At 46.8% G+C, this 14414-nt stretch overlaps 1 protein-coding gene across 1 annotated transcript; it reads right to left on the reverse strand.

Moving 5' to 3' along the window:
- Nucleotides 1-11273: 11273 nt before the first annotated feature.
- LOC114827770 (uncharacterized) lies at nt 11274-13553 on the reverse strand. Its single transcript, XM_029110348.2, has 4 exons — nt 13069-13553; nt 12313-12392; nt 12170-12228; nt 11274-11771 (listed from the first exon to the last, which is right to left on the reverse strand). The coding sequence occupies exons 1-4, from the start codon at nt 13369-13371 to the stop codon at nt 11467-11469; spliced, it is 747 nt and encodes a 248-aa protein (XP_028966181.1). The 5' UTR covers nt 13372-13553; the 3' UTR covers nt 11274-11466.
- Nucleotides 13554-14414: the final 861 nt, after the last annotated feature.

A 14414-nucleotide genomic window follows, 5' to 3' on the forward strand; every position in this document is an offset into this window, starting at 1 on the left:
CAAGAGTACTGCCAAAGATTTCGCCTACGACCGGCCACCCCAGAAACCCATTGCACTGACACCTTCGGTGAGTGGTGGGAAAATTACACTCAAGAGTTCTTCGGTACGCCGGTCGAGGATGTACTAAACAGGCTCTTCGGTAACCGACCTAAGAAAGCCCCGGCCCCCCACTCTCAAGGTAGTTGTTCAATTCCCCCTTTTTCTTCAACCTTGCCTGTTGTACGCCTTACTGAATTGTCTTTACCCTTTTAGGTAGTCGGCCTTTGAGAAAGACAGAGGTAGTTGCCGCTGCTATGGCCGGGAAAAAATCGGTCGTGGCCAAAAAAGACAAACCTGCTGGTAGGGCCGGGCTGACCAAACGGCCTCGCCAAGAGGTCGGGCCGGCTATCAAGCCTTCCCCGCCTGCCAAGCGGGTCAAGCAACTGGCGAAGAAAGGTGCACGGGAGATCCACGTTATTTCCAGCCACACGACGACTCCCAGTGCTTCCCCTTCTCCCGCCGCCGGCCATTCTGGGGTCAAGAAACAACCGGCTTCGGCCATAGAGACGATCCCAGCGCGGCCTGCTTCTGTGGCCGGCGAATCAGTCGTACCTCCCTCTGTCGAGAAGGCACCTGTCTCACACCAGGCGGTTCCTACGACCGAGGAAAACTCTCCCAAGAATCCAAAGCCCACGGTCTTCGTGCTGGAAGAGAGTGAGGGGAGCGACGAGGTCCCGCTGGCGCGTCGTCCTCCTACTCGTCAACGAACTCTTCCAGTATCCGAGATGGCGGTTCAACCCGGCCCCTCCTCGGCTAATCGTGGCAAACACACGGTCGAGGAACCGACCCCGGCGGCCGAACCTCTCGTTCCTTCTCAAGACCAGGGCGTCCCTGCCTCCACTGAAGCAGCTGCGCCAATCGGCCCATCGGCAGCCGACCGTGGCAAACGCCTGCTCGAGGAACCCGAGGCCACGGTGGAATCGCCGATCCATCCTCAAGACCAAGGCTTCCACATCCCTCCACAAGAGGTTACCTCGGCTTTTGTAAGTACCTTCAATTTTCCTCCTGATTGCTTTTCTGCTTTAGAATTCTAAACAAGGAAAAACTAAATGTCAGGTGCCTGTACATTCTTTTCACCGTCAATTCTATGCGCCGAAGGGCGTTATCTATATTTCCTGGCCGCCTCAGTGGCCATCAAACGTAGATAACTTCCATCGGCCTCGTGAAGTGAGAAGCAATCTGAGACACTGGGCTCGGCCATTGAGTTCTTTAGGTTCGAGCAACGACCCTGGGGACATGGCCGAGGTCTCCTCTCAGCAGGTTAAAAAATGACACCTTCTTGCTATTCTTGTCATGACTTCCTTTAAGCTTAACCTTGTTTATTCGTGCAGGCTTCATGGGAGGTTGAATTCAAAGCTCTCCTCTCCAGTACGACTGCAGAGTCCGGCCCTTCGGTCGCTCCAACTGAGGCTGCCGATCCAAGCGCCCTAACCCAGTTGCGAGAAGTCCTGTCGCTCTCTTCATCGCAAGTACTTGAGCGCAACGGTCTTGATCTGCTCGGCGTGTGTCTGAACGACCTTGGGGCCGACGGTCGCCTAAGCGGAGATGCCATTGTTCGGGCATCGTCTGCTTTGGAGCGCGTTCGGGAGACATTTGGCATCTTCCAGACTGCTCTGAAGGCCGAACAGGACCTGCAAGCCGCCACGGCCGTTCAAGACACCCTCCGTCCGAAGATTGACGATCTACGGGCAAAAGGAGAAGCGTTAGCCGAGCTCGACCGTCAGATGGCCGAACTAACAAAACGCCGGTCGGTCATTGCTTCTGAACTTGCGAGGGACTTCGAGTCAGGCGGGAAGGATCGCCTAACTGAGTATGCGGCGGCCAAAAAGCGGGTCGAGCGCCTGAGGCTAGACAAAAAGAATCGGCAAGCCGAAGTCATCATGGCCGACGTGCGGTGGTTGGAATTGAAAGCTCTGCTCAGCACTCTTCTTCCCTCGTCTCCTTGAATGTATTAGACCTACTCATTTTTGTAATACCTGTCAATTTTAATGGAATGACTTTTCCTACAACAAACTTTTTATTCACGCATTTCCCATGTGACCGGATAGTATTTCTTCAAGAATTTCCCATTAATTGGTAATTTGTGAACTACTCCAGTCCGGTCTTTGAGATGATACGCCCCTTTACCGTATACCTTATGCACAATGAACGGCCCTTCCCAATTCGGCGACCACTTGCCGAACCTAGGATCTTTTATTCCTACGGGCAACACCGTTTGCCACACCAATTCACCCTCGCCGAACGTTTTCTGTCGTACCTTTTGGTTATAGGCTCGCTCGGCAATCTGTTTCTGTGCTACCAGTAAGTTATAAGCGTCAAGCCGCGCTTCTTCCAAATCTTCTAGTTCCTGTCTCATGGACTGATTATATTCGGCGCTAAACAAACTACTTTGTTCAATTAATCGCAACGAATTTATGCTCAACTCGACTGGTAGCACCGCATCGTGTCCGTAAGTCAATGCGTACGGGGTTGTTGCAGTCGCCGATCGGGACGACGTTCGGTATGCCCATAATGCCTCGTTCAACTTCAAATGCCACATGCCAGGCCTCTCTTTTATTATTTTTTCGAGGATGCCAATCAACACTTTATTACTTGCCTCGGCCTGCCCATTCGCCTGTGGATAATACGGTGTGGACTGTTCCAGCCGAATTTTCAAATTGGCCGTGTATTCCTTAAACCTTTCAGCTGTGAAGATTGTTCCATTGTCGGTTATGATCGTTTCTGGCACACCGAACCGGGTCACAATGTGTTCCTCCACGAAATCGCAAACTTCTTTAGACGTTAATTCGGCATATGATTTTGCTTCGACCCACTTAGTAAAGTAATCAGTTGCGACTATTATCCATGCATGCCTAGCAGCTCCAGAAGTCGGCGTGATTTTGCCGATTACGTCCATGGCCCATCCTCTAAACGGCCACGGCTTAATGACCGAATGTAGCGATTCGGCCGGGACCCTTTGTATAGGCCCATGGATTTGGCACTGCACGCATCCTCGTGCAAACTCGATACAATCTTTCAGTATTCTCGGCCAAAAATAACCGTGTCGTCGGAGTAGCCATCGCATTTTTCGTCCAGACTGGTGAGCTCCGCATACCCCTTCATGAACCTCTGCGATCGCTCGAGCACTCTCTTGAGGGCCGAGGCATAGCAATAACAAACCATCTTCGCCCTTTCGGTACAACTCGCTCTGGTACGTGACATAGTTCGTGGCGTGAGCCCGTGTCCTGCGACTGTGTTTTCCGTTAGGATTGTCAAGGTACTGCATAATGGGCTTTCTCCAATCATCTGGTACTGCCTCGGCCGCGCAAATTTCTATAGAGTCCTGGTCCTGCCGATCCAACAACGAAGGCAAGGACATGACCCTGGTGCGTATCACATTGTCTCGACGGAGGATTTGCTGATCAACCAAGGCCGGGTATAATTGTTGCAATATTGGTATCTCCCGGCCTAGCTTGCCCCCCAGGAGTTGTGCACCGGAGGCGATTTGAGCCAACTCGTCTGCGTCGGTATTACGACCCCGAGAAATATGCTCGAATGTAATGCCGTCAAAGGACTCGGCCAAATAGCTGGCGATCATGTGGTAAGGCGCCAGAGTACAACTCATGCAGCGAAAAGACCCATTAATTTGGTTAATTACTAGTTCAGAATCCCCGCGGACGAGGACACGAGTGGCATGTAGGTCAAGAAGGAGGCCTAGACCAATGACCAGAGCCTCGTACTCGGCCTGATTATTGGTACAGTCAAAATCCAATTTGAGCGAAAAATACCAACGATCGTTGTGAGGAGACTGAATGACGATGCCTGCACCGGCCGAGGACGAAGTACTGGAACCATCGAAATACATCGTCCAATAGTTGTCGCGGGCCACCACCATGCCAATCTCAACATCAGCACCCCCGAAATCATAAGGCGAAGGGTGCTGGGCAAGGAAATCGGCCAACGCCTGTCCCTTCACAGCTTTTTGCGGCACGTATTGCAAACTAAACTCGGACAACGCCATCGTCCATTTCCCAATTCGGCCCTTCACAATTGGCCGGGTAAGCATGTACCGGATAACGTCGGTCTGGGCAATGACTTGGGTGACCGACGGGAGCATGTAATGCCTAAGCTTGGATGCAGCGAAGAACACGGCGAGACAGAGCTTCTCAACGGCGGAATAATTGATCTCCGGAGGACTCAGATTACGGCTGAGGTAGAAGATAGCCTGTTCCCGGCCGGCATCATTGTCTTGCGCGAGGAGGCAACCGATGGACTCGGCGGCCGCCGAAATGTACAGCTTGAGAGGCTTACCGCGCTGAGGAGGGACCAGGACAGGTGGGTTTGTAAGGGAAACCTTGATCTGTGTGAACGCCGCCTGGTGCTCCTCATTCCACATGAACTTATCGGAGTCCTTGAGCTTCAAAAGTGTGGAAAAGGCTTTCATTTTACCTGCCGAATTAGCAATAAATCGGCGTAAAAAATTGATCTGGCCGAGTAAGGACTGTAATTGTTTCTTCGTTGTTGGGGGTGGGGCGGTGATGATTGCGCGTGCCTTGTTCTCATCGACTTCAATCCCACGATGATGTACGAGGAAACCAAGAAAATTCCCGGCCGATACACCGAAGGCACACTTGGCAGGATTCATCTTGAGGTTGTGCTGACGCATACGGAGAAAAGCCTGTCGGAGATCGTCCAGATGTGTCTGTCGGCGTTTAGATTTGACGACAACATCGTCGATATAAACTTCGACGATGGTGCCAATTAAATCATGGAAGATGGTGTTCATCGCCCGTTGGTACGTGGCGCCGGCATTCTTGAGGCCGAATGGCATGACAACCCATTCGTAAGTGCCGAGTGCCCCCGGGCACCGGAAAGCAGTTTTGTGCACATCGGCTTCGGCAATAAATATTTGGTTATATCCGGCATGTCCATCCAGAAAAGATAAGATCGCATGATTCGCCGCGGCATCGATTAACAGATCTGAAATCGGCATTGTATACTCATCTTTGGGCGTTGCCAGATTCAGATTGCGAAAATCGGTACAGATGCGCAGTGCACCACTTTTCTTTAATACAGGAACAATATTCGCCAACCATTCGACATATCGAGCTGTCCGAATGAACCCGGCTTTCAAAAGCCGAACTAATTCGTCCTTAACACTGAGTTGTACTTCGGTCGAGAATCGACGAGGTGGCTGACGGAAAGGCTTGAATCCGGGCTTAATACGTAATTCATGCTCGACCAAAGCACGATCTAAGCCGGGCATTTCATGATAACTCCAAGCAAAACAATCTTTGAATTCCGTAAGCAAAGCCCGCAACTCGTCCTTCATTTGTTGAGGAAGTAACGCACTAATAAACAAAAGTCGTGGGTCATCGGCCGTCCCAACATTAATCTCTTCCAAAGGGTCCTTGACAAGGGGCCGATGATCTTCGAGCTTGGCCGGGGCGGCTCGAATTTTATCAAAAGATAACACAGGCCCATTATCTCCCTCAGCAAGGAACTCGACGAGGTTGACACCCGAATTTGGTTGTTTGGATATCGTATACCAATGGGCCAGCAGTCGTTCCATAGTAGATGAAACCGCGGCCCTACGTGCTTCCCGATCGGCGTCAAACATCGGATTCGGGGAGAAAGTTAGCTAATCCGAGTCTCGCCGAATCCTGCTGGACAGTCTCGGCGCCAACCTCGATAGCTTTCTGAACGGAAATCCGAGTCGGCCGTCCTTCTTCATTGAAGCCTTGCAACGTAATATAGCCGACGTGATCGTCATAATACCGTGCTTGAATCATGTTGGCTTCGAAGGGCTGGCTATCGGCCGGATGAACAGTGACCGATTTGCCGTCCCAAAAGACAAGCACTTGGTACAATGAGGAAGGAATACAGCTGGTTTGATGAATCCAATCTCGGCCGAGCAATGCATTATACTCGGTTTTAGAATCAACCACAAAAAAGGCGGTCATATGGGTGCGACCGGCAATATTCACAGTTAACGGAAGCACACCTTTGGTGTGGGACTTGTCGCCGACAAAACTGCTCATCGTGATCCCTGACGGAATAAGTTCGTCATTGGAACGGCGTAAGGCCTTCATGATGTTCAGAGGCATGATATTGACAGTAGCTCCACAATCGACAAAAACCTTAGAAACCGGATATCCCTCGATGTGTGCCGTTACATACAATGGCTTTAAATGGTGAAGCTTGGCCGATGATAAACGAGGGAACAATTCGGCCAAAGCGGCCTTTAGGCTATCATCTCTTGCTGTTGACTCGCCTTCAGCAATCGATATAAAATCAACATGGCCAGGTTCCTCGACAACCACATCTCAATCGAGGAAATTTGGTTGAGCCGTGCTTGATTGAAAATCGGCAGGTAATACATGAACCATACTAATTTCCATATTATCCAGGACGGACGGGCCCATCAGGTCGAGACCCTCCTCGTTCGGTTGGTTAGCGACTACGGACTTGGTTGTCGTCAGAGTCGGACAACGAGATTCTTCCGTCCCTTCAACAATGTCACCCGGCGGAGCTGCTTCGGCCACTTGTTGGCTCCGCGTGACCGCCTCAGGTAAGGTCGATATTGACAATGAGCTTGGGGTCAAGTCCTGAACCTGCTCCTGGTAGTGTAGCCGAGCATCCCTAGTGTCGAGATAAGCATCAAGACGGGCAATACGGGCGATTTCATCGGTCGTAAGGCCGAAGAGAGAAACTGCTGAAAATACTTCAAAGTGATACCGTAAATACTGAAGGTCCTCTAGCGAGAAAGGAAGGTCAGCGACATTGATATCGGTATACGGGTCGACTTCAAATCCAAAGACACGAGCTTCTCGTATGTGCTGGAACCTTGCTTTCAATCCTGGATCTGAGGTCTTCTGGATGATCCGCTCAGCATCCGGACAAGCCAAGACAAGATCAATGGTGTCCTGACATGCCTTCGGCAAACCATACAAATCGTTGGCCGAATGTTCCTTATGAAATTCTCGCATATATTCCAAAGACTCCCCAAGGAACGGGGGGTGCAAATTCCGTCGAATTTTGACCAAAGGCTCTTGTATAGCTATCGGGGATAATTTGCTTTCGGCTTTTTGCCTGAAATGTTCAACACGTGCCTTCATTTCCCCTGGTCGAATGAGAAGTTTGATCCGCTTATCAGCTTCTTCAAACATGGTCTCGACGTCTTGACCGACCAGCCGTTTTCCCTGAGCCAACTCTGTCATAATTGGTGGAGGTGGTCGCTTTTCATTAGTGGCAACTATATCCTTCGGTCGCCACTTAGGGGCCGAAGTTTCTTGGGCTGCTTGTCGGCGAGCCATGCAATCCATCCGTTGATGCCGGCGTTTCTGAGATTTGGACAACGCGGTATAGACGCCCTTCGAAGAATGGTACGTATACCAACGTTGATCTCTAGGCTCAGGAGGCTTGAAGGTCTTTTGACTCCGTGATGGTCCTGAACTGCTAGAATTACGCTTATAGTAATCATCGTCATAAAATGAAGCATCAAAATCGAGGCGCCGCCTGACCGGGGGTGTCTCTTCCATCCGTACTTTAGGACCGAGCCTCCCAAAAACCCCATGATGTTGGTCTTCATTGGCTATCTTGTGCCGAGTTACGGCCACGGGTTGCGAAGAAGGTTTCTCTTCTGGTTCACTGTCGACCTTCGCTTTACATTTCCTGCACAGAACCGCTGTCCCACTATCTTCATCGGCGCTATACTCCGTCAAAGATTTGACAATAGCGGGCCCCGTTAAGGCCGCGGATAGTTTATTTGAACGCGAATCGGCCATGAACCGTGGCCGAACATTCTGATTCCGCGGGCGTTGTGTCTCAACCACTTCAGCCTTGCCTTTCCCTTTGTCCTTGGGTAGGTACGCGTCGACCATATTTACTGTTGCCGTGGGGAACGGATCAGTATCAACACTCATCCTCTTCTCGGGGAACTTCAGTTTGCCATTATCAATCCAGCTTTGGACGCTATCACGAAATACGACGCAATTGTTTGTCGTGTGTTTGCTCGAATTGTGGTATTTGCAATACACCTTTCCTTTAAGCTCCTCGGCCTTAGGAATGTTATGACCAGGCCGAAGCTTAATGATTCTTGCTGATAACAGTTGGTCAAAAATTGCGTCAGCCTTGGTAATATCAAAAGTATAAACCTTTGACGGTTTCGATGTTCCTTCAGTGGCCGAGCGACTTTTGGCTTCTCTAGAATCAACCTGAGTTAATGCCTTGCAAATGTATGGTTTATCTATTACTATCTCAGCCGCATCCACACTAACACATTCATCCTCGGTTGATGCATAACTGACATTAGGGTTCTTGTAAATCGTTCCCCGAGTTGGAGTCTTCGAAATCTTTTCCTCGCGGAGCAAATAATCATACTGTTCGACATGTTGGGCTAATTCATACATATCCCGAACATTTGCCCCCAAGAATTTCTTTTTGTATTCGACGTCGAGGCCGTTCAAAGCAAGCCGGACGAACTCGACTTCGGGCAAGGGTACTCGGCACCAATTCCTGGCTGATTTGAACCTGGTAAGATAATCCATCGGGGACTCATCTGATGCCTGAGCCATCCTTGCTAATGAAGAAACCGACACCTCCAACCCTGGTCGATAAAACTGCTCGTGGAATTTCTCGACCAACTCCTCCCAGTTTTGGATGGAATTAGGAGGGAGATTGATATACCAAGCAAATGCCGAGCCGGTCAACGAGAAGTTGAACAGCCGTAATTTATGGAAATCACTATGAACATCGCCGCATTGCGCGGTGAAACGAGCCACGTGCTCCAACGAAGACAAGGATGATTCACCGGCAAAAAGGCTAAAATCCGGAATCTTGAAACCTTTCGGATATCCGAACGTTTCTATGTAGGCCGGGTACGGATGGATAAACTTAGGAAACTTCGGCCCTTTCTTCATGGCCGAGTCGATCATCCGCTGAACCTCGGTCATATCAACAGGTGTTGCTTCGACCCTCTGGTCGATTCCGTCCGACCTACTATTTGACCCTCCGACCTTTTCCAAGTCAATTGGTTTGGGCCGAGCAGGAATTGGCTCGGCCTGTACCATTGGTAACGGATTATTTCTTGGTGGCAAGCGTTGGAAAGGATCGAAAGGCCTGCCGTCACTGAATTTACTAACCAGCATTTCGAGCAGTCTGGTTTGCTGCTCAGTGGAATTGAGTATCACGTCATGTAGCTTGTCAATACCTCGGCTAAACGTCTGCTCAACTGACCGAGACTGCTCGTCGAGTCGCTTTCGAAGAAACGACCTTGTTGGTGGGTCAGATCCTTCACCGCCATCCTCGTCGCAATCCTCCACTATCCCTTCATTGAGAACACAAGTGTTCCTGTTAGGGATTTCTAGACTGCGGTGTTGACCGCCGAGATTAACTTCCCTTTCTCGGCGAGTCGCACTTGTGGACTCAGGTGTCCCGGCGCTAAGGGGATTCTGCGCCTGTGGCACACTTTGTCCTACGTTCTGAATCGGTAAATCGGCTGTTGATTTTCCCATAGCTGTTTTCTTTTTTACCGATCGCGTTTCAATTGGCATGAACTTCGTAGTTTTAGCACTGGGTCCCACCGGGCGTGCCAAAATGTTGACCCTCTAATCTACCAAGCCTACGTGGCGCGCAGGCCAAGTATATTCTAAGCTAACTACGTCCTTCGGTGATTGCGGGCGTGCCAACTCGTCGGCCGAGGCTCGGCCGAGGAGTAAATTTGATGATGCTGCGTTGGGTCGCGCTACTGACTTCTGCGTCTTGCGATTGCGGCCGAGAAAGGAACACGTCTCGGCCTCTTGGGTTCTCGAGCCTGAAGACAAGGCTGCTATTTCTTACAAAGTTCACGAACCGAATTCGGCTTGCAATGTGCCGAATGTAATAACTGTGACACCTCACCTCGCCGAGAAGGCTAATGAGATGACCTCGACCAACAAGGATTCGAAAACCCTTCTCGACCGAGACTTGGATAGGTAATCGACCGTCCTCGCCGCAGTGCTGTTGATGCCAACGGAAGATACTGCGAGACCGACCGACTCTACGGTGACAGAGCTATCTATGCCGACTTAAGATATCACCGGTTGCTTCCACAGTGCTGTTGATGCCAACGGAAGATGTGTCAGCGAAAAAGGAAAAGAAAAAGATCTCAAGTTGTGAGAGTTTGCGCAGGGCAATTTTGTATTGATTTTGTGGTCCTTTTCCATTGCTGAATGTCTTGTATTTATAGAAGCAGAACACCGAGCCCGAGTTCTAATCCTATTCGAACTAGGTTTCCTTCTCCGGATTAACGTTACCTCAATCAGTCCTACCTCTGCTAGGACTACGAATCTAGTCCTTAACTGAGCCGGATTCGCCTTCTAGTTTTACTGATCTCGTCGAGGGTCCCTATTGTATTAGGACTCGACTTGCATTCTGATTTAACCGACCTAGGCCTAGAAGCCCATGAGCTGAAGCCCCCATGACTTTCTCGCCGTAGTCTTCCCGGGCCGAAAGTGATACCTCCCTCGGCCCAAACTGCTATTTTGGGCCCAAACAACAGCAGAAGCAGTTTTTTTTTTTCAAAGCACAACAATACCAAACCAACTCACTCCTAATGTATGAACATCTAAATATACTCTTACAGCATGTCCGTTTTCTTGTATATGAAGTTTTTGAGAAATTGAGTCTGTTCAAATTTTAAGTTTATTTTCTTCATCTAATCGACATGGCTATTGAACTTTGTTAATTGCATGATTCACTACAATATGTTTCATACAATACGTAAATGAGATAGTTTTGACTAGGAAAAGAACTTTTTCCCTTCTGCTCGCCCCTATCTATTTTTGACCTTTAGATTGAATAGCTCATAAGGAAGCCATGAGACAAATAAACATGGGTGTACCACAAAAGAAAAGATTGTGCGAAAATCAATCTGTTTTGACTAACACCATAAAGAAGTCATTTGAGCAATCATCCCTGAACTTTAGCTCAAATGGAGTTTTGGTATCTAAACTAAAAATCCGTGAATATTGGTCTCTGAACTTATTATAATGCAGAACAATGGTTTTTTTAGCTAACTCCGTTAGAACTTTCATCCACAATAAAATGGATGAAAATTCTAATAGAGTTGACAAAATGACCATTGCCCCACATTATAACAAGTTCAAAGAACAATACTCACGGATTTTTAGTTCATGGACCAAGACTCCGATTGGGCTAAAGTTCAAAAATTATTGCTCCAAGTTTCTCACGATGTATAATCATGACAATTTACGTGACCTTCAATACTATGCTTTGTTAAAACAATTCTCACAAAATTCAAGGCACAAATCAGTATGAAACATGGTATCCCCTATGGGGATTTCTCACAAGTACAACACCCTTTTGAAAAAATAAAATTAATCCTCCCTTATTGACAAAGCTCCTTCTATCACTGCTAGTAAGACAAATTTCTTTCCGTTGGAGAAATCACAGAATCGGCATTTCTAATGCTTGCAAGACATCCTTGAACTCAAAATCGTGTGTTTGTTTGTTGAACCGTTCGACCAGCTTATACCTCATGTCGTTCAAATAAAATGATTGGGTGGTCTCCACAAGCCATTTTGCCTCCGAGTCAGTGAGTTTGCTGGGGAGTACGACATCCCCTCGAATAAGCACCATGTCCTTGCTTTCTGCAAATTCGTTGTAGTAAGTCACAGCGAAGTAGGGAGAAGCTTGAGTTCCCCTCGCCTTGTAATCTTCAAGACCAGTGAAAACCATGTGTGGCATCTGTACTGCAAGAGAGTTTTGAATCAAAACTTGATAAGACAAGCCATTATCCAACTGTTTAGTTATTTTAATCGGAAAACAGTTTCTTCAAACTCTTTAATTTTATAATCTCATGAGCAAGTTCTCTACTGATATGCAAGATTGCAAAATGTCACTCGTCTCGAGAGGTCCCATCTATGCTCTTCTTTGATGTTGCCACTCAGCATTGTGCAATGACAACATCAAAGACGGGCATAGATAACTCTTGACATATTAATGACAGAAACTAACAAAAGCAAGTTAAGTAGTCCTATACTGGCGCGTTATTGCTTCTACATAACATGTACAATGTTCGGTAGCGAATGTAAGATGTGCTAAAGTGATCACTAGAAAGAGTAGTAAATAGACTGGCTAGAGGCCAAACCTTGAGCAAACATTGTGGTATAACCATTTCCTCTCCACAAGGGAATGACAAAATACCGGCTGCCATGATAAACAAGTTGAAAGTTAAAACAACGGAAAGATGAAAGAAAGCAAAGGAAGACAATCGTTACGTAAACTGATTACCAATCTGCCGCTCTATGCTCCAACAGGTGATATAGTTTTGCATTCATGGATGCACCGATATGACCTCTTCCCAGGTGAAACTATATAAGACAACCCGTCTAAACGTAAATCATACTAGAAAACAATCTTGCAACGGAAGCCACATCTAGTAAGACACTAATGAAATGATAAGCAAGATCAATCGTAAATGCACATGATGCATGGTAAACGTAAATTTTAGCTCATGAGGATATCATGAAAATCAGGTTAGAAAATGACTTTACACTGCGGCCTCAAGCAGCAGACAGCTTAGATTTAACACACAGGCAATTCATATTAAGGGACAAGATAGATACAATGTAGTGGCTAGAATCTCCTTGCACCCGTGTTCGAATCCTCCTCCGGTAAGTTAGAGTAGTTCAGAATAATATCACATTATCCCAAAAAAAGAAAAACAGTGTCTCAACCAGCACAAAAATGTGAGCTTGAAATCTTCAAGAACGAAACTTTAAAGCTATGACAACGCTAGAAATTTTACAGCTACAAGTACTGAGCAGCTTAAAGTCTTATCTTTTTTACCAATTCGATCAAATTATAGAATATTATAGCAAATGAAACAAGCTTCTGCAACAATCTAATTAATCGAAAGAAAAGCAAATCAATCAAATTAAGAAAAAGAAATCAAAACCCAGTTCAAAAAACCACAGATAAACTAAAGTTGTACAGTAAAATGTAACATTTGGAAGCACAGAAAAGCAAGGGTACTGAGAGGCTTACATCGTCCCAAGCCGAAGCGATGTCCTCGGCCGAGCGATCTTTCACCCTCTCGACATCAATAATGGAATCCAACGGCTTAGCCTTCATGGGATTGAACCCAGCAGCAAAACTCAAAGCCCTCAAGAAACCCAGCGAACCCCATTTCAGAAATCCTCCCGGAAACGATTGCTGTTGTGGGTTTTGGCGATTTTGTTGCAGGGTCAGAGTTGTGAAGGAGTGTTTGTGCAAAGCGCCAGTAGAAGCAGAAGAATGGCCGATGAGGTTTGAAGCTGGAAGCGTAAAGATCCTGGAAGCTCTTCGCATTTTAGAAGATTCTCAAGTGCTCGGACTTCGGAGTAAAGAGCTGATTGGGATTGTGACTGCTGCTGGAGAGCTGCAAGCATTCAGGAATTTTTATGAAACACCTCCGGGACGAGAAATACAAATAGAGTCGAAGCTGAACGAAGTGGCAGTGGATGGGCCGACAGGTTTCGATGCGTTAGCCCAAGTAAGCTCAAGCAATTGCCACGTATCTTGTTGACTTTCTAATGATGTTATCACGTCGTCATCTACTTCTACTAGCATTATGATGACTTTATATCTGAAGTATGGATAGTAAGTATGGATAGTATCAATAATATAAATAATATAGTCGATAACGGGTTGATATGCTTGCTTGAACGTGTCATGTGATCAGATAAACATTATTTAAAATTCAATCATATTTTCCTAAAAAAACTCTCGAGACTAGACTAATTATATTCGAGTTATATTTGATCTCATGAATAGTGGCCAACGCAGAAGAAAACAATGTCAGTCAAATTCTTGTTCTCTCTAAAAAATAGAAAAAACTAATATTTAATGTTTGTCAAAACAGCAGTCTTTGATTAAAATTACTCAAATGGCTAAAACTATAAATAACATTTTTGTCATTTGAAGTGATGAAAAATTTATATGACAATGAAAGAGAAGCACTTAGAAGCTCACATTTCTTGGGAATTAAGAAATGAAACAATACTTGGATCATTTCTGTTAGTTTCGTAGAACTACTTAAATTGAGGGAAGTGATTTCGGCACACCATTGTTTGGTTATTGTCCTTTGAATTGAATAAACCAAAATAAGCAGACAAAAACAAATAACAATGTGCAAAAACCGTTTCCCTAATGTTGAATAGTAAAAAAATGTGTTGTATGCAATGTATTCACTACTTACAAAGCTGAACCCTCCGAATCTGCAAATGGGAGTTCAAGAAAGACAGCAGATAAACGTTTTCTCTTGAAATCGTCCAAGTTGTGTTGAGGGTCTATTTCTATGATGTTTGCGTTTCTGAATCCAATAACATCAAGCATGTAGTTCCTGACAAGTG

Source organism: Malus domestica, chromosome 10 (assembly GCF_042453785.1).
Source record: "Malus domestica chromosome 10, GDT2T_hap1".
NCBI lineage: Eukaryota > Viridiplantae > Streptophyta > Magnoliopsida > Rosales > Rosaceae > Malus > Malus domestica.